The sequence below is a fragment of the Apteryx mantelli genome, chromosome 33, assembly GCF_036417845.1.
Source record: "Apteryx mantelli isolate bAptMan1 chromosome 33, bAptMan1.hap1, whole genome shotgun sequence".
NCBI classification, from domain to species: Eukaryota; Metazoa; Chordata; class Aves; order Apterygiformes; family Apterygidae; genus Apteryx; species Apteryx mantelli.
Genome location: NC_090010.1, coordinates 3,067,427 through 3,083,891, shown reverse-complemented (window position 1 = coordinate 3,083,891; position 16,465 = coordinate 3,067,427). Strand labels below are relative to the sequence as shown.

At 71.4% G+C, this 16,465-nt stretch overlaps 3 protein-coding genes across 4 annotated transcripts; all 3 read right to left on the bottom strand.

The window, feature by feature from the left end:
- Window positions 1-5: 5 nt before the first annotated feature.
- STAT2 (signal transducer and activator of transcription 2) lies at window positions 6-6,032 on the bottom strand. 2 transcript variants are annotated; one of them, XM_067314015.1, is made up of 24 exons: window positions 5,983-6,032; window positions 5,333-5,555; window positions 5,105-5,255; window positions 4,931-5,029; window positions 4,758-4,850; window positions 4,595-4,673; window positions 4,390-4,475; window positions 4,152-4,300; window positions 3,922-4,080; window positions 3,684-3,836; window positions 3,574-3,594; window positions 3,365-3,458; window positions 3,212-3,268; window positions 3,055-3,138; window positions 2,886-2,984; window positions 2,161-2,296; window positions 2,009-2,058; window positions 1,839-1,927; window positions 1,635-1,771; window positions 1,354-1,542; window positions 1,216-1,273; window positions 926-1,106; window positions 256-478; window positions 6-176 (listed from the first exon to the last, which is right to left on the bottom strand). In XM_067314015.1, exons 2-24 carry the CDS (start codon window positions 5,461-5,463, stop codon window positions 43-45), a joined length of 2,652 nt encoding a protein of 883 aa, XP_067170116.1. In that variant the 5' UTR covers window positions 5,464-5,555; window positions 5,983-6,032; the 3' UTR covers window positions 6-42. The 2 variants fall into 2 exon arrangements, with proteins under 2 accessions (XP_067170116.1, XP_067170115.1); XM_067314014.1 differs by having other exon boundaries at window positions 256-1,106.
- A 567-nt stretch (window positions 6,033-6,599) lies between these two features.
- APOF (apolipoprotein F) lies at window positions 6,600-7,702 on the bottom strand. The gene has a single exon (XM_013939654.2). It carries the CDS (start codon window positions 7,650-7,652, stop codon window positions 6,624-6,626), a length of 1,029 nt encoding a protein of 342 aa, XP_013795108.2. The 5' UTR covers window positions 7,653-7,702; the 3' UTR covers window positions 6,600-6,623.
- Window positions 7,703-8,014: 312 nt separating this feature from the next.
- TIMELESS (timeless circadian regulator) lies at window positions 8,015-15,859 on the bottom strand. Its single transcript, XM_067313962.1, has 29 exons — window positions 15,784-15,859; window positions 14,949-15,098; window positions 14,712-14,865; window positions 14,465-14,579; window positions 14,313-14,375; window positions 14,097-14,198; window positions 13,746-13,901; window positions 13,508-13,641; window positions 13,342-13,429; window positions 13,084-13,260; window positions 12,745-12,962; window positions 12,518-12,621; window positions 12,270-12,439; window positions 11,982-12,107; window positions 11,720-11,871; window positions 11,541-11,638; window positions 11,337-11,451; window positions 11,052-11,253; window positions 10,796-10,947; window positions 10,613-10,698; window positions 10,349-10,472; window positions 10,141-10,223; window positions 9,898-10,040; window positions 9,648-9,819; window positions 9,492-9,560; window positions 9,302-9,420; window positions 8,935-9,221; window positions 8,673-8,758; window positions 8,015-8,422 (listed from the first exon to the last, which is right to left on the bottom strand). The coding sequence occupies exons 2-29, from the start codon at window positions 15,043-15,045 to the stop codon at window positions 8,316-8,318; spliced, it is 3,699 nt and encodes a 1,232-aa protein (XP_067170063.1). The 5' UTR covers window positions 15,046-15,098; window positions 15,784-15,859; the 3' UTR covers window positions 8,015-8,315.
- Window positions 15,860-16,465: the final 606 nt, after the last annotated feature.

The window sequence follows — 16,465 nt, the reverse complement described above, 5'->3', positions numbered from 1 at the left end:
GGCCATTAGAGCAGAAAAGGTTTATTTACACTGGGGGGGGGGTTACTGGAAGTCATCGAGGTCGATGTGGAGTGGGGGGAAGTTGGCCTCAGCGAAGAAGGAGCTCGCGGCGGGCAGGGCCCCGTCGTCGGCCTGGGGCAGGAACGGGTCGTGGTGGTCCAGAAGCGCGGTGCTGCCTGCGGGACGCGGCGGGTCAGGGCTGAGCAGGGCCCGGCCGCGGCCCCCCCAGCCCCCCCCAGGGCTGCTGACACTCACGGGCCGGCCTGGGGCTGAGCCTCTCCTGCCCGCCGACCCCGGCCTCCAGCATGCCAGGCATCAGCTCCGCTGCCTCCAGTGTCTCCAGCGCCCCCGAGCCGGAATCCAGCCCCTCCACCAGCGACTGCAGGAACTCCTGCATGTCCAGGTCCACCGGCACCGTTTCCAGAGTCTCCAGGTCCCCCAGCACCGGCTCCAGCAGCTCGAAGCCTCCGTGTTCCACCTGCAACGTCCCCTGGTCCTCAGGGACCAGCTGCAAGGCCAGCGGAGGCTCCAGGGTCCCGGACCCTGGCTGCAGCGTCCCTTGGCCCTGTGGTCCCACTTGCTGCGTCCCCTGGACCCCCGGCACTGGCTGCAGCATCTCCAAGCCCCCAGGCATCACCTGCAGCGTCCCCTGGCCCTCGGGGACCAGCTGCAGCACCAGCTGTGGCTCCACGGCCCTGGGCTCCGGCTGCAGTGTCACTTGGTCCCCAGGTCCCAGTTGCTGCATCCCTTGGACCCCTGGCACCGGCTGCAGCATCTCCAGGCCCCCAGGCATCACCTGCAGCGTCCCCAATCCCCCAGGGCCCACCTGCAGCGTCCCCTGGCCCTCAGGGACCAGCTGCAGCACCAGCTGTGGCTCCACGGCCCCGGGCCCTGGCTGCAGCAGCTCCGGGACCCCCAATCCCACCTGCAGCGCCAGCGGCTCCGGGTCTCTGGCCCCCAGACCGCCGGGCATCGTCTGCAGTGGCCCCGGACCCCTGGGCATCGTCTGCAGTGGCCCTGGGTCCCTGGGCTGCAGCTGCAGTGTCTCCAGGTCCTGCGTGGCAGCCACCAGCTCCTCTTCCGCCTGCCACGACTCATTCGTCTGCCTGCGGGGAGAGACGGGGGCCGGGTTAGGGTCCAGGGCCCGGAGACACGAGGCGGCGCGGTGAGCGGGGTTCCCGCGGAGGGATGGACGGAGGCGCCCGGCTGCCTCACCTGGAGGACACGCGGATGAGGCGCTGGTTCAGGTATTCCTTCTTCTCCCTCAGGCTCCCTAGGGGCAGATGGGAGAGTCCGGAGGGGGCCCGGGCAGCCGCCGGCCCCGCGGCGCGGCCGTGCTGTGCGCTGCTGTACCTGCCTGCCGCTGGCTGTAGTAGCGCCCGAAGGCCTCGTCGCGGTCCCTGTCCGGGTACAGGAACTGGAGCGGGTTCTCGGGGATGTTCTCCTCCGCCAGCAGCTGGTAGTCGTGGATGATGTCGGGCAGCGCCAGGGAAGCCAGCTCAGATGCGGTGTAGGGAACCACAGCCCGGAAAGCGGGGGGTCCTGCGGGGATGCCATGGGGCCAGGCTGAGCGGCCGGGGCAGGCCCGAGGCCGTGATGAGGGGCTGGCACCCCGGGGCAGGGTGGGTGCTCACCGCTCTCGGGATGCTCCACCCAGGTGCAGGTGACCCCCCCGAGGATGCTCTCGCTAAAGCGGATCAGAAATGTCCCCGTCCGCTTCCCCTTCAGCAGCTTCTTCTCTTGCTTCCGGCTCACGAAGCCCAGGATGAGCCTGGAGGGGGAGGCACCGTCACCCCCCGGCCCCAGGCTCCTCCGGACACCCCCAGCCCCAGTCCTACCCGTCCTTCCAGAGCTGCTTGAGGTGATCCTGGAGCAGCCCCAGGATCCCGTCCAGCCAGGCCCAGAAGGAGAAGCCGGAGGCGTTGTCCTGCGGGAGAGGGCGAGTGGGCGGGAGCCGCGGGGCCGGGGTTGCACGGGGCAGGCACCAGCACCGCCGGGCACCACTCACCTTGGAGAACTTGGGCCAGGCCAGGGTGCTCTCCGGGGACGGTTTTGAGCCTTGGGGACGAGAGCGGGGTGAGCCAGGCAGCTCGGCCCCCCCGGGCCCTCGGCAGGGCGAGCTCGGAGGCCCCGGGGATGGGCTCCGCGCCCCGGCCTTACCGAAGAGCTTCTCGGCCAGCATGTGGAGGTGCTCCTTGTCGAGGCCCCGCTCGGCCACGCTCTCGAACTGCCAGCTCAGCACCTCGGCCAGCTGGGGCCAGGGCGCCGGCGGGGGCGTCACGAAGAACTGCTGGTTCTGCGGGGAGATGGGGTGAGCGTGGGGCTGGCATGGGGCAGGCACCGGGGCCAGGGTACGGGGCAGGGATGGGGACCAGGGATGGTAGGGGGACCAGGGATGAGGCACAGGGATGGAGCAGGACCACGGCCTGGGGACGGGGACCAGGGATGGGGCACCCAGCAGGGACTAGGGACAGGGACACACACTGGGGACAGGGACAAGGGATGGAGCAAGGACCAGGGATGAGGCACAGGGTTGGGGCAGGACCATAGCCTGGGGATGGGGACCAGGGACTGGGACCAGGGAGAGGGCAGAGGGTGGGAACCAGGACCAGGGCCAGGGGCAGGGCAGGAGCATGGATCAGGGACTGGAAGCACAGGGCATGGGAGACATTGACCAGGGACAGGGACAGGGGACTGGGACCAGGGCCAGGGCACAGCAGACTGACCAGGGACAGACATGAGGACAGAGACAGGGCATGGACCAGGGATGCAGGTTCGGGACACCAGGACCAGGGTGAGGTGGAACAGGAGGGGGCAACGGGAAGGGGACAGGCCAGGCCCGGGGGGAAGGGGACAGCGTGGGGGCAGGCTGGTGTGTCACTGGCCTTGGGGTCGGCGCTGAGCATGTTGAACCAGAGGATGGAGGCCCAGGCGCTGGAGAGCTGGTTGTTGTTGGAGATGATGATGACGGGCAGCGTGGAGGTCTGCGGGAGGAAGGGGGCGTCAGGCCGGGCCCCCCCGCGATCCTCGGCCCGCGGCCCCCCCGGCCCTCACCTCCAGCTCCAGCTCCAGCCCGTGGTAGGCGTAGGCCAGCGTGAAGGTGATGAGATGCAGCTCCTCCGTCACGGCCAGGGGACCCTGCGGGGACGGGCGCCCTGAGCCGCCGGCCGCGGCCCGGGGCGCCGCTCGCCCCCCGCGGCCCCGCACCCACCTCGCCGGGGCCTTTGCTGCCCTTGCCTGACCCACCGACTTTCTGCTCCTTCAGCGTCTGCGGGGCGTGAGAGAGTCAGCGCAGGCCTGGGGAGGGGGCTCAGCCCCGCGCCCCCTGCCCGCAGAGGGCCCAGGCGTCCGGGGGGGCCCGTACCAGGTGCTGGAAGTCGCAGACCAGCCCGTTCTGGGGGCTGTCGCCCGCCACGAGGGTTTTGCTGTTCGACGTCAGGATGTTGAACTTGCGGAAACTGCGGGGCAGAGAGAGGCCAAGGGTGGGGGCCGCCGCGGCCGGGACCCCCCCTGGGGCCAGGACCCCCCCCCAGGGGGCCGGGACGCTCGTGGGGGCCGGTGCTCGGCTCTCACCCTCGGATCTTGGGGGGGTCCCTGCAAGAGACGACAAGGTGTCAGCAGGCCCCGGGGCCCCGCGGTGAGGCGGGGGAATCCCGTCCGGGTGCGGGGGGGGGGGGCCCGACCTGTCGATGTGGATCTTGGCCTCCATGCGGCAGTTGCGGTCGTGCAGGCGGACGAGGAGGCGGGCGCGGACGGAGAACTTGCTGGCCGTGCGCAGCACCAGCGGGCGCTTGCTGGAGGTGGGCATGCTGGGCTGGAGCTCCACCACGAAGGCGCTGGGGGCGAGCGGGGGGCGAGGGGGGGGGGGGTCAGGGCCGCCCCAGACCCCTGCGCGCCCCCCCGCCCGGGTTTCACCCCCACCTCTGGAGCAGGTAGGTGAGCAGCTCCTGCAGCCGCTTCTCCAGGAGGGGCGGCTCCACCTGCAGCGGGTCCCTCTCGTAGGTCACCTTGTGCCGCAGGTCCCCCAGCGCCCGCAGCAGCTGCAGCAGCTGGAAGAGCCCCTTGCCCAGCGTCGTGAACCTGCGGGCGCCGCGGCGGGGTCAGCGGGGGCCCTCCGCGGCGCCCCCGGCCCCGGCCCGGCCCGGCCCTACCAGGTCTCCAGCTGGAGCAGGCTGGTGTCGGCGGGGGCCCCCAGGCAGGCGCTCTGCTGCCGCTCCCGCCAGGCCCCCAGCTCCTGCTGCAGGAAATCCCGCAGGGTCTCGCTGCGCCCCAGCAGCTGCTGCATCTGAGCCAGCACGTCCTGGGGGGGGGGGGGGGGGGGGGAGGCGAGCCTGAGCAGGGGGCGCAGGGCAGGCCCGGCCCCCCCGCCCAGCCCGGCGCCCCGCTCACCCTCCGGCTCTGGTCCAGCTTCTGCAACTTGGCCTGGAGGCCTTGGACCTGCTTGGTGTATTCGGGATCGCTGGTCCTGTTCTCGCCTGCGGGGATTGGGGTGAGGGGGGGTCTCAGCACCCCGGCCCTCCCCAGAAATGTTCCAGGGCAGGACCAGCCTAGGGGGGGTCGCAGGAAGGATTTGGGCACCCCGAACGGGCCTTACCCGGGAGATAGTGCACCTTGTAGCAGAAGTCAAACATGTCCTGTGCATCTTCCAGGTGGCGGAAGGCGCGTTCGGCGTCCTGGGGGCAGAGCGGGAGGTGAGGGGGCCACGTCGTGCCACGCCGTGCCACGCCGTGCCGTGCCGTTCCGGCGGGGGCCGTTACCTGCAGGGCCGCCTGGAAGTCGGCCAGCCGGCGCTGGATCTCCTGCTGCCGGTCACTCTGCGGGGGTGCGCTGGGCGCCGGGGCCGCCCCCCCCTGCGGAGACACAGGGCCCTTGGGCTCTGGCTGGCCCTGCGGGGGGGGGCGCCCAGGGCGGCCGCCGGCCCCCCTCCTACCTGCTGCCCCGCGTACGCCAGGCGCAGGATCTGCTGCTCCTCCTGCAGCAGGTTGGCCACCACGTTGGCGAATTTCTCTGGATCCTCCTCGAAGGTGGCCTGCGGGCGAGGCTGGGGGGGTCAGCGGGGCGCGCGGCCCCCCCCGGCACCCCCCGGCCCAGTCCCGCCGCCTACTTGGAGGTCGCGCCTGGCCTTGCGCAGATTGTGCTTGAGCATGAAGTCCTCATTGCCCAGCCCCGGGCTGCCCATCCGGTCGTCCAGCAGCGCCAGCAAGGAGTGGAAGAGCATCCGGGCGTGGGAGGAGAGCGGCTCGGCCGCCTGGTGCCTGCCGGCGCCGCGCAGGGTCAGCGGGGACCGGCACGGCCCCCCCCTGCTCCCCGGGGATCCCGGCCCCCCCGTTACCAGTTCTGGTCCTCGATCCAGGCCGCCAGGCACTGGCGCACCTCCATGGGCAGCGCCGAGCCGCTGTAGAGCTGGTGGACTTGCTCCAGGGAGGCGTTGGCCAGGCTCTGCAGCTCCTGCCACTGGGCCATGCTGGGGCCGAGCGAGGCGGCTCCGCGGGCGGGCTCAGCCGCGGGCCATGCCCCGGGCCCGGGGGGCGGTGCAGGTGCCGGCAGCCCCCGTCCTGGCCCGGGGGGAAGCCGGAGCGATGGAGAGTGTTGGGCTGGGACAGGGCTCAGGACGGGCACCCTCGGGGGGGCCCAGCCCACCCTGGAGCAAGGGGAGCGCCCCAGGGCACCCCCCCCCCAAAGGCCACCCTGCACCCCCTAAACGGGGCTCCCTGCAGCCCCCAGGGGCACCCCCAAGGGTCTCCAAAGCCCCCCCCGCAGGGCCTCCCTGCACCCCCCCGGGGGCACCTCCTAAGCAGGGCTCCCTGCACCCCCCAGGGCCCCCCCCAAAGGCCTCCCTGCACCCCCCCCAGAGGTACCCCCTAAACAGGGCTCCTTGCGCCCCCCCGACCCCCCCTCCTAACAGACCCCCCCCCCCGTAGGTCCCCGCCGCCAAGTGCCCCCCAGCCCCGGCCCGCCCGGTGCTCGGCGCTGCGCTCCCACCTCGGCTCCCTCCGCGCCTCTCCGGACTGCCGGGATGGGAAGGAAACGGAGCGCAGGCCACGCCCCCTCGCCGCTCTGAGCGGCCAATGGCGGAGAGCGGCGCCGTGGCCACGCCCCCATGGCCGGCTGAGCCGTGTTCCTGCCGAGTCGCCGGCTTCCGAGAAATGACGTAAAGAGGGTGGGCGGGACCATGAGGGGGCGGGGCCAGGCGGAGGCGGGGCTAAAGAGTGAGGGAAGGGGGAGATGGCGGCGCCCAGCTGGGGCAGGCCCCTGGGCGAGGGTCTAGGGGCCAGGGCCGTGGGGCCAGGGCCTTGATCCGAGCTTGGGGCCACAGGGATGAGGACAGGTCTTTGGGGACCGGGACAGGGCCAGGCCGTAGGGACAGAGCCCTGGGGCCGGGGCCGCGCTGCAGGGACAGGCCCCGGGGCCAGCCCAGCTGCCCCAGTCACCCCAGCGCGGCGGCGCTGCTGGGCCCGGCTGGCAGCGCTGGCAGGGGACAGGCCCTGCCGTCACCGCGGGGCCGGGCCAAGGTCCCCGTGCCCCGGGGCAGGGCGACCCCACCATCGATCGCAGCTGCCCCACCGGCCCCACGCACGCACGCACGCACACACGCAGCCAGGCACCGGGCGTTTATTGGCGGCTCAGACCAGGCGGACGGGGCCATCGTGGGCTGTGGGGGCCGGCGGGGGGGCCTCGTCCGCGGTGAAGTAGCTGATGAGGGCCCTCACGCCGGCCTTGAGCCCCGGCTGCAGCCCCAGGTGGACGCCGTAGGCCACGGGGCCGCCCGCGCCGGCGCTGAGCGCTGCGAGGCTGTCGTAGCCCAGGTCAATGGCCGCCTCCCAGGCCCGCTCCGATGCCATCTCCTCGCAGCCGTGGTAGGCGTAGTAGATGCTGGTGCCCAGGTTGTACAAGGTGCTGACGCCGGGCACCCACTCCAGGATGCTGTGCACCTCCCACTCCCCCATGGAGCTGCAGCTGTCCTCACTGGACCGCCGGCTCCGGCCCCGGGGCGCCCGGCTGCAGCGCTGGAGCCAGGAGCGGGCCCCCGGCGCCGGCAGCACCAGGGCGCCCCGACGCCCCACGGCGTGGAAGGATGAGGGCCCTGCGGCCGCCACACCGGCACAGGCAGCCTGCAGGCGCTGGCAGGCCTCCGCCGCCCCGGCGAGGCTGGCGTGGGTGCTGGCCACGGGGCCCTGGAGCCGGGTGTCGGAGAGCGGCGTCAGGCCAGAGCAGGGCCGGACGGGGACGTAGGCGCCGAGCTGGGCCAGGGTCAAGAGCAGGGGTAGATGGCCGCTGCCTGGGGCGCCCTGGAGCCGCGTGAGCCCCTGCAGCAGGGCCTCAGCCGTGGGGCCATCGAGCTCCCGGTACAGCTCCAGCACCAGTGCCTCGGCCTGGGGGCCGCAGGCCACCCCGCTGAGCACCAGCGCCAGGGCAGCCTGGGCCAGCACACGGGGCAGCGCCGGGAGCCGGGAGAAGCCGGGCAGGGCGTCCGGCTGCAGGTCCCGGCAGGAGACGCCGGCGGCCCTGGGCAGGGCCCGTGGTGGGACCGACGCCGAGAGCCGTGCCAGCAGCGCCCGAGCCGCAGCCGTGGCATCCGGCCCGGGGGGTACGGTGGAGCCGGCCACGGCGCGGAGGCAGAGGAGGAGGAGGCAGAGCAGAGCCCAGCGCATGGCAGGTCGCTCCCAGCAGGACCTGTCGAGGGAGGAGAAGGGGGCAGAGACCCGTGAGCGCCCGGTAGCCGCAGCTCCCCCACTGCCCCGGCCCCGCCAGCGCCCCAACTCACCCTCTGCTGACGCCGGAGTCCCCCAGCCCGCGAGGCAGCTGCCACATGTCTGCAGCCGACCCCCTCCGGGCCCCTTTATAGCTGCCTGCCCAGGCCCTTATCGAGAGCCGGTTGCGACATGCCAGGGGCCTGGCCTGATCCCGCCAGCATCCCGGCACCTTCCCCCAGGGCTGGGGCCAGAGGTCACTTCCCAAGCTGGCAGGACGGGGCAGCGCAAATGCCGAGGGAAGGAAGGTGGCCAAGCCAGGGTGAGATCTGCACTTTTTTTTTTTATTTGGTCTCTCTCCAGATTTAAAAGGTATCATTAAAAAAAACAAACAGCCTAGGTAAACAGTGACCTTTGAAATGGAAACACCAAGATGGACAGGAAAAAAGAAGAGGGGGATAGCTGCAGCCTGCTTTCACCCCACCCTTAAAAAACAGCTTAAAAACCTGCAGAAAAAGCAGAAAACTAAACACAAGGAAGCCCAGAGGGAGCAGGGCCTGCAGCCCCCTGCTCCCCTGCAGGGCTGGGACAGCCCGAGGGTCCGGGCAGGGCACAAAGAGCCTCTCAGTCCTCCTCTTCCTCCTCCACGCGGCGAACACGCTTCCGCCGGCCGGGAGGTGGCGGCTCCTCATCCTCCTCCACGTGGGGCACAGGGGGGGCCAGCCTGGCACCTGTGGGGGCAGAGGGGGTCAGGGGGGAGCCGGGACCCCCAGCACCACACTCTGCATGGGGTGGGGGCACAGGCCTGCCCCCCGCTTTCCTCCCAGCCCCATAGTCCATGGGGCAGGGCCGTGCCAGAGGGGCCAGGGTGAGCGTCACACAGCAGCAGCCCCTGGGAGAGACCCCCAGGGCCCTGGTGGGGGGCCGCGAGCCCCCCGAGGAGGTGCTGTGCTACGTGGAGGAAGCGGAGGCCCAGCTCACCCGGACTTGCAGAGTCCTCGTCCTCGCTGTCCAGCTGCCGCCTCCGCTTGGTGCCTGCCTGCGCCGGGACGGGGCCAGGCTCGTCCCTGCAATGATGGGGACACGGGTTAGAGGAGCCCGAGGCTGCCCAGCCCCCGGGGCACAGCTCTGCCCCCCATCATGCAGGGGGGAGCCAGGAGTCCGAGCTCCCTGCTGCCCTTCCCAAGCTGGGAGGGCACCCAGGTGTCCAGGGTGGGGGCACAGCGAGAGCCCCCGTTCTCACCTCTCCGAGTCTGATCCCGGCGATGCCGGTGGCTGCTCCGCTGAGAGGGGCAAGGGAGAGAGCGGATCAGGGCTGGTCCTGTCGCTGGGAGAGCCCTGAGCCCGGCTCCCCCCGCCCCGTCCCGGCCCCTCGCCTGGAGGGGGGCCCTGGGGGTGCGGCGGTGCTGGGAGCTGCCCTGGGGGGCTCCGCGGGGATCCCTCGGGCTCGGGTCCTTGGCGGGCGAGGGAGGCGGCGGCGCGGCGGAGCTGCTGGGGCGTGAGGGCGGCCGGGATGCGCCAGAAGGACTCCTGGGCGAAGAGGGGAGACGCTGCAGGGCCGGGCTGTGCCGTGCCTCGGGGCAGGGGGAGACGGGGCGGGGGGGTCTCACCTGCTCGCTGGCGGGGGGCCGGAGCCCCAGCTTCCGCAGCAGGGCCTGGAAGCGCCTGTGCTCCATGGCATCCTCGTTGTCCTCCGAGAGCGGCACCAAGGGCACCGGGTGGGACACGCCTGGGCACAGAGAGCGCCGTGAGCCCGGCCCCGGCCCTGGCCCCCAGACCCCAGCCCGAGCTCCCACTCACCGTCCTCCTCGCGGTCCCCAGCCGTCCGCTTCAGGTAGTTCTCCAGCCACTGCAGGGGCCCAGCCAGGCCTGCGGACACGGAAGAGGTGAGACAGGATCCGTCCTCCCAGCGCCAAATGCAAACCGGAGCCCCAGACACTCTCAGCCCCCGCTCACCTTCCTGCCGCAGATGCTGCACCAGTCCCTGCCCAGCGCCGTCCTCAGGTGCCCAGTGCTCCTCCATGGGGCCTTCCTCAGCATTGTCCTCTTCCTCATCCTCCTCTTCGTCACTATCCCCCTCCTCCGCTGAGCTGTCCCGGGCGGGTGCCCCCAGGGGCTCCATCTCATCCTACCAAGGACCAGCTTCGCCTTTGAGCACCCTCCCGGGGCAAGACTCCCTCTCACCCTTCCCGCGCCCCCCTCGTACCGACACAGGGGCATGGCCCTTCCTCCTGCGTTTCTTGTACAGCTCCTTGCGCTCCGACACCAGCCCCAGCCCCAGCAGCTTCTCGACCACACGGGCCCGGGACCGCCTAGCCGTCAGGTTCTTCATGATGTTGCCCAGGACGTCTGCGGGGAGGCGAGGGGTCGGCGTGGGGCGCAGAGCCTGGCCAGAGCCCCAACCCGGGGCCATCTCACCGGGCGCCCACCCCTGCCTGGCCCCACTCACCGTCCGTGCCCTGGAACTCCTCGAAGAGCCGCTCCAGCTCTTGCTCCTGCTCCTGTGTCCACAGCACGATGTGGGTGCCCTTCCTAGGGGGATCGCAGCTGCTCAGCCCTGCCTCGGAGCTGGAGAAGAACCCAGGCATCCGGGACCCCTGGCCCCGCGGGCATCGAACGAGAGCATCCTGCCCTGCCCCAGTGGTGCCTGGACCCACCTCTCCCGCGGGAAGTCCTTGACGCTGCTGGCCAGCCCCAGCCGCACCAGCTGGTTCACAACTTGTCTCCGCGTGCGCCCGGGCGCCTGCAGGTGGGCCAGGATGTTTGCAATGACGTCCTCGCCTACGAGAGCGGGAGGCTGTCGTGGAGAGGCAGGAAGAAACCCCCGACTGCCCCACTCCTCCCGCAGAGGACCCAGGAGTCCGGTTCTTCCCCCAGACTTGTACTCCTTTCCTTGGGAGACCCGTGTCCAGGGCCATTACCTTCCACCTCCTTGTACTTCCAGTAAAGCTCCCGCAGCTCTCGTTCCTCCTGGGGGGTCCAGACTGGGGCCCTCTGTGAGCTGGCCCTAGGCAGAGGCGGAGGGAGCGTGAGGGGACAGGGAAGGGCAGTGGCGATCCCCTCCCCGGCCCCAGCGGCAGGGGACATGCCGGGCCCCTACTCACCCCTCGCCCTCCCGCAGCGAGCCGTAGCCCTCGGCCATCTCGCGGGCGATGGCTGGGCTCTTCCAGAAGAGCAGCTCCACGTAGGCCTTCTTGTTGGTGGCTGCCAGCGCAAAGAACTTGCCCAGGATGAACTTGGCCAGAGTCACCAGCTCCTGAGGGGAGAAGGGACGGGCTGGGGGGGACGCCGGGCCCGGCCCCCTCCCCGGCAGCAGGGGGGGGCTCCGGGAGGCAGGGGGAGGCCAGGGCCCCATCCGACCTGGTAGGCGCCAGCGCAGGGGTCGCTGAGCAGGCGGTTGAAGAGGGAGAAGAGGGAGAGCTGGAAGAGCAGGGCCTCCATGTGCAGGTCGCAGGCCAGGCGGTGCAGCATGCGGGCGACGCAGTGGTTGGTGTGGGCGCTGTTCTGGGCGTAGCCGCGCAGCAGCACCACGTAGGCCCGGATCACGGGGGCGCTGGCGAACCTGCCCCCGCCCCGGACGCCACGGGTGAGCCACGGCAGGGACCCAGGAGTCCTGCCGTCCCAGCGGCACCTGGTCGCACTCACTGCTTGAGGTAGTCTAGGAAATTGAACTCCTTCTCTGAGACCCGCATGGTCTCTTCCTCCTCCTCCTCCTCTTCCTCGAGCTCCTCAGGCTCCTCAGCCTCAGGGGGTGCATGCCCTGCGTTGGGGACAGGGTTAGTCACCTTAATTGCTATGGCATCAAGTCCCAGTGCTGCAGTGGGTCCCCTTGCCAGCTGGGGCACTCACGGGGCAGGGGAGCAAAGAGGATCTCACGCAGGAGCTCGGTCTCTTCCGACGGCTCCACGCCAGCGGGGCCGAACACGTCTCCTTCAGGCCACACTTCCCTGCAGGGGAGGCGGACAGGCTGGCACCGCGTCCCTGCGTCCCTGCCCAGGCACGGGGCCGTGAGGTGCCATGCCCGGTACCTGGCAGAGCGGAGCAGCCTCAGCGCCTCGGGGGCCCGGCTGCCCAGCAGGCAGTCCTGGATCCGCAGCAGGGCCTCCGCGCGCTGCTCCTCCACCGGCGTCTCCGATGCAGCGTCGAAGGGCACCACGTCCTCGGGGAGAGGCACCTCACCCTGGGGGGCACAGACACCCGATGACCCTCCGCCTCGGGGACCTGGTACCCTCCAAGAGACACCGGTACCCCCAGGCACGCGGGCTCAAGGCCGGATCCTTCCTCTCCTACCTGCATGCAGGCCTGGAGCTGCGGGGTCAGGCTGGCCCAGAGCTCCTCCAGCTCCTGGGGGGTGGGAGGCTGCGCCGTCAGGGCTGCGGGGGCTCGTGGCTTCTTCTTCCTCCGCACACGCTTGCTCTGCGGGGTGAGCAGGCAGTCAGGGCAGAGCTTTGCCCCATCCTGGGGGCATCCACCCCCCACCGCGGGGGTCCTCCATCCTCCGGTGCCTGGGGGAGGGGGTTGCACCAGGCACTGCCCTGCGCCGTGCCGGGAAGGCTGGTCCCCGGACCCGCAGCCCACCTGCACGACGAGGCCCGCACGCCCCCGGCAGAAGCGCTCCAGCATACGGAGGAAGAGATGGGCCGTCTCCACCAGGTCCCGCAAGAAGCTGCGCGGCTGCTTCGTCTCGTCAAACTTGCGGAAGAGGGCAAGGAAGAGCTCCCGGTACTCCATCAGGTAAAAGATGTTATCTGGAGAAGAAGGGATCAGCCAAGAAGTAGGAAGATGGGACAGATGGAGTGTATGGTGGGGGGGGGGTGTAGACTCACTCTTGATGATTTGGCTGCTGTCCCGCACAGCCTGCTCAGGCGAACGGTCCATCTCCTGCACCGTCCGCAGCAGCTCCTGGTAGGCCTTCAGGGCCAGGTGCATCCTGGGGGTGCACAGCATCAGGCCAGGGCACAACACCGTCCCCCAGCCTCGCACCCACTGCCCCCCCTGTCCGGCAGCTCCATGGCCGGGACAGGATCCAGGCGTCCAAGCGGCACGCACTCACCTGCGGGCCCAGGTTGCAGCCTCCTTCTTGTCCATCAGCGCCATCTCGTAGTAGGAGGTGAGGTTCTGCTCGATGAAGTGAAAGGCGCGGACCCCCACCGTCTCTGACACCAGCTCTGGCCGGAACCGCAGGCTCCGGTTGAAGGCCATGAAGAAGGCCGTGGCCCACAGGTAATAGGTCTCATCATGCTGCTGAGCCTTCTCCCGAATCAGCTGGTCCTGAGGGAGGCAGAGAAGGGGTCAGCGCCGGGAACACCGCGCTGCCTCAGGCCGTTACCCTGTGCACCCCCGTCCGGCACCCCAGGGCCGTGTGTCCCTCCCGGAGCCCCGGTCCCCTCACCTTGACCAGGTACATGAGGTGGTTGTAGCAGCCCTCCAGGAAGTCCTGGCAGAACTCGCGCAGGAAGAGCTGGACGTTGCGGGCAGAGCGCCGCGGCAGCTCGGCCTCGCGGGCCGCCAGCCGGCGCTTGGGCACCCTCCTGGGCTCCTTGCCCAGGTCGTGGCTGTAGCTCTTCAGCTGCAGGGGGGACAAACACCGGTGCTGACTCACGTCCCGGTGCCCCAGCCCCCCCACCTCCATCCCAGCCCCGTCACTCACGTTGTGCAGGCCCTTGTGGAAGACGACGTCCCGGTCCCCGATTGCCTTCAGGCCCTGGATGACGTAGGAGCCGCCGAAGCGGGAGTGCCTGGGACAGGGGCGCGGGGTGAGCGGAGCCACAGCCCTGCGGCGGTGGGGCCCCGCGCCCCTGCCAGCCCCCGCTCACCTGGACGGGCGCTGCAGCGCTCGGCTCTTCCTCTCCGCCAGCTCCCGCTGCCGCAGGGTCTCCAGCTCCCGCGTGTCCTCCCCGCGCTCGGCGGCCGAGCGGCCCTGCCCCACCGCCGCCAGCTGCTCGGGGTTCTGGGGGGAGCCGAGCCGTCAGCTGTGCCGCGCCACGGGCTCCGGAGGGAGCAGGGAGGCGGCGGGTCCCCCCCATGTCCTGTCACCTCCCCACTCGGGCTCACCTGGTCGCGGAACATGAGTGAGATGATCTCGAGGACGTGGAGGGCCCATTGCTGCTCGGTCTGGGAGCTGGCCAGGAACTTGAGCAGGTCGTCCATGCCGCTGATGTGCAGGGCCCACAGCACCCGGTCGTGGGTGCTGGCGTCGCCGTCCACGCCCTGGCGGGGGGGGGGAGGATGCAGGGGTCAGCACGCAGGACGCCGGGGTCCCCAGGCCAGCTATGGGGCCATCACAGCCCTGGGCTGGGAGGGGATGGGACAGCAGCCCCGCAGGGGGCTGGGGGCTGCGCCCAGACCCCTTCTCCAGGCTGCAGCGGGGGCCAGGCACACAGGGAAAGGCCTCCGTCCCGGTACCTGCTCCTCCACGGGATCCGGGGGCACGTGCAGCACATTGCGCACCAGCAGCAGGATCCTCTCGATCAGCAGCGTGTCTTCCTCCTGCCGCTGCTCCCAGTCCTGGGGGCAGCAGGGCCGTGAGGGGCTCCCGGCTCCTCCCCGGTACCCAGAGGAGGGTACCCGGAGGGATGAGATGCCCAAACTCAGGGAGCTGCTAGGGGAAACAGGACTCACCAGTTGCAGCAGGTCGTAGAGCTTCTCACTGAGCACCCCGAAAACTTTCTCGCTAGCAAAAGCCTAGAGCAAACCCAGCGTTAGGGCCTGGGGCAGCGACCCCCCACCCCGCAGAGCTGCGCTAGAGCCCGCTCCCCGCGGCGGGGGCTCACCTCTTTGTAGGCCTGCAGGTAGGACACGACCTGGAGGAAGTGGTGCCGGGAGGCGGCGTCCTGGGGCACTTTACCGAAGCAGAGCAGAGCCGGCTGCGTCAGGTTCACCATCAGCCTAGGAGGGGAGCGGGGATGCGGCGGGAGCCCTGATCCTCGGGGAGCCCCTGCCGCCGGGCTGCCAAAACAGGGAAGCAGCGCCGGGCACCCCCCACCCCTGCGCCCCCCCCCCCCCCCCCCCGGGCGGTACCTGACCACGGCGTCGAAGAGCACCTTGTCCTGCGGGTGCTGCACCACGATGGGCAGCAGGTCGTTCTGCAGGATCTGGGCCGCCCCCAGCTGCTGCCGGATGTCCCGGGTCTCGTCCTCATGGCGCAGGTACCGGATCAGGTCCTTCACGCTCTCTGCGGGAGGGGCGGCGCGGGGGCCGTGAGACCCCCCCGCCGCCGCCGCCCCGCCGGGCCCCCCGCTCGCCCCGGCCCCGTACCCAGGCAGTCGGGCTCCTTGTGGTAGACGTCCCCTTCGAGGTAGCCCAGGGCACTGCAGGTGGCCAGCAGCTCGCAGTTCATCATGTACAAGTCCATAAATCCAGGCAGGCCAGCGGAGGGGACCGGGGGCCGTGCGGGGGCCGCAGCGCCTTCGGGGCCGACACGGGCGTCAGCCCCGCGGGGGCAGGCGGCTCGCGGGGGGCAGGAACCCGGGGCACCTTCCTGCCCCCCCGGTACCGGGGCACCGGCCGGTCCTAGACCCCCAGTCCCCTCTCAGTCCCCCCTGCTCCCGGTACCGGGACACCACTGGGTCCCCCCCTGCCCCCGGGCACCGCCTGGTCCTGGACCCCCTGCCCCCGGTACTGGGGTGCCGCTGGGTCCCCTCTGCCCCCGGTACCGGCCGGGGCAGCCCCGGGTCTCTCCAGCCCCCGGTACCGGGGCATCAGCCGGTTCCCCCCCGCGCTGTTTCTCCGGTTCTCAGGGCACCAGCCGGTCCCGGTCCTCTCACCCCCAGGTCTTGGGCACCACCAGGTCTCTCCCGGCCCCGGTACCGAGGCTCAACCGGTCCCGGTCTCTCCCGTAACACCGGGACCGGGGCACAGCGAGGCCCCCCCAGCTCCGGGGCACCGCAGGGTCTCTCCTGCCCCGGGGCATCAGCCCGCCCCGCTACCCCCCAGCCCCGGGACCGAGGCACCCGCCGGCCCCGCCGCACTCACCGCCGCCACCACCACCGCCCGCACCCGTCTCCACCGCCCGCGCCGCCGCCGCCCGCCCTAAAAAGGCCGCGGGGCAGCGGGCGGCCGTTATGCAACCGCCCCACTTCCCGCAACCTACTTTCCCCGGGGCCGCGGCGGGAGGGACCCAGGCGTCCTGCCCCGCCCCCGCACCGGCCGCGCGCCGCACGCTCCGCGCCCGGTTCTCCCGGTCCCGCCGCCCCAATGGCGCCCGAGCCCGCCCGCGGGCTTAAAGGGGAAACGCCTCCCAGAGAGTTCTGTGATGGGCCCAGAGCTCGCCTTGCCTACCTCGCTGCCCGGTGCGGCGGGACCGAGGCGGCCCAGCTCCCTACAGCCAGTCTGCTACTGGGAGCTGTACCCGAGCGGCCCGACTGCCCCCGAACAGGGCGGTGCGGCCGCCCCTTCCCGGGGCCGCTCTGGGGAAAGGAGCGCCAGCGCGGCATTGCCCTTTTAACAGAGGCAAGGCCTCCGGCGGCGGCTCCACCCCCCACGGCGGGGCGGGGCTTCCCCCCGGCGGCGCGCGACTGGCCCGGCCCGCCCCCACCCCCCGCGGGGACTCCCGTCACCCCCCGCGCGGTTGCCGGGGCGACGCGGGCCGGGACCGGTCCCCGGTGCGGACGGCGCGGGCCACGGTGGAGAGCGGTTACCAAAATAAAAGAGCAGGTTTAATTCACTGAACACAGGAGCGCCGGGCGGCACCGGCACCGGTTGCGCGTGCGGCCTCCCGCGACGGGCGCCCGGCCCCCCGCGAGCGGGGCCCAGCCCGCGGTGACACCCCCCCG

Bases quoted from the DNA above. Each gene is read 5' to 3' on its own strand.
- STAT2 (XM_067314014.1), bottom strand. From the start codon at position 5,463: ATGGCCCAGTGGCAGGAGCTGCAGAGCCTGGCCAACGCCTCCCTGGAG. The intron at 2,985-3,054 runs GTGAGGGCCGGG...TTCCTCCCGCAG, and splicing joins GGCTGGAGCTGGAGCTGGAG to ACCTCCACGCTGCCCGTCAT. The intron at 177-255 runs GTGAGTGTCAGC...CGCGTCCCGCAG, and splicing joins GCTCAGCCCCAGGCCGGCCC to GCAGCACCGCGCTTCTGGAC.
- APOF (XM_013939654.2), bottom strand. From the start codon at position 7,652: ATGCGCTGGGCTCTGCTCTGCCTCCTCCTCCTCTGCCTCCGCGCCGTG.
- TIMELESS (XM_067313962.1), bottom strand. From the start codon at position 15,045: ATGGACTTGTACATGATGAACTGCGAGCTGCTGGCCACCTGCAGTGCC. The intron at 13,902-14,096 runs GTACCGGGACGG...CCCCCCCGCCAG, and splicing joins CGGATCCCGTGGAGGAGCAG to GGCGTGGACGGCGACGCCAG. The intron at 12,108-12,269 runs GTGGGCTGCGGG...CTCACCCCGCAG, and splicing joins GTGCGGGCCTCGTCGTGCAG to AGCAAGCGTGTGCGGAGGAA.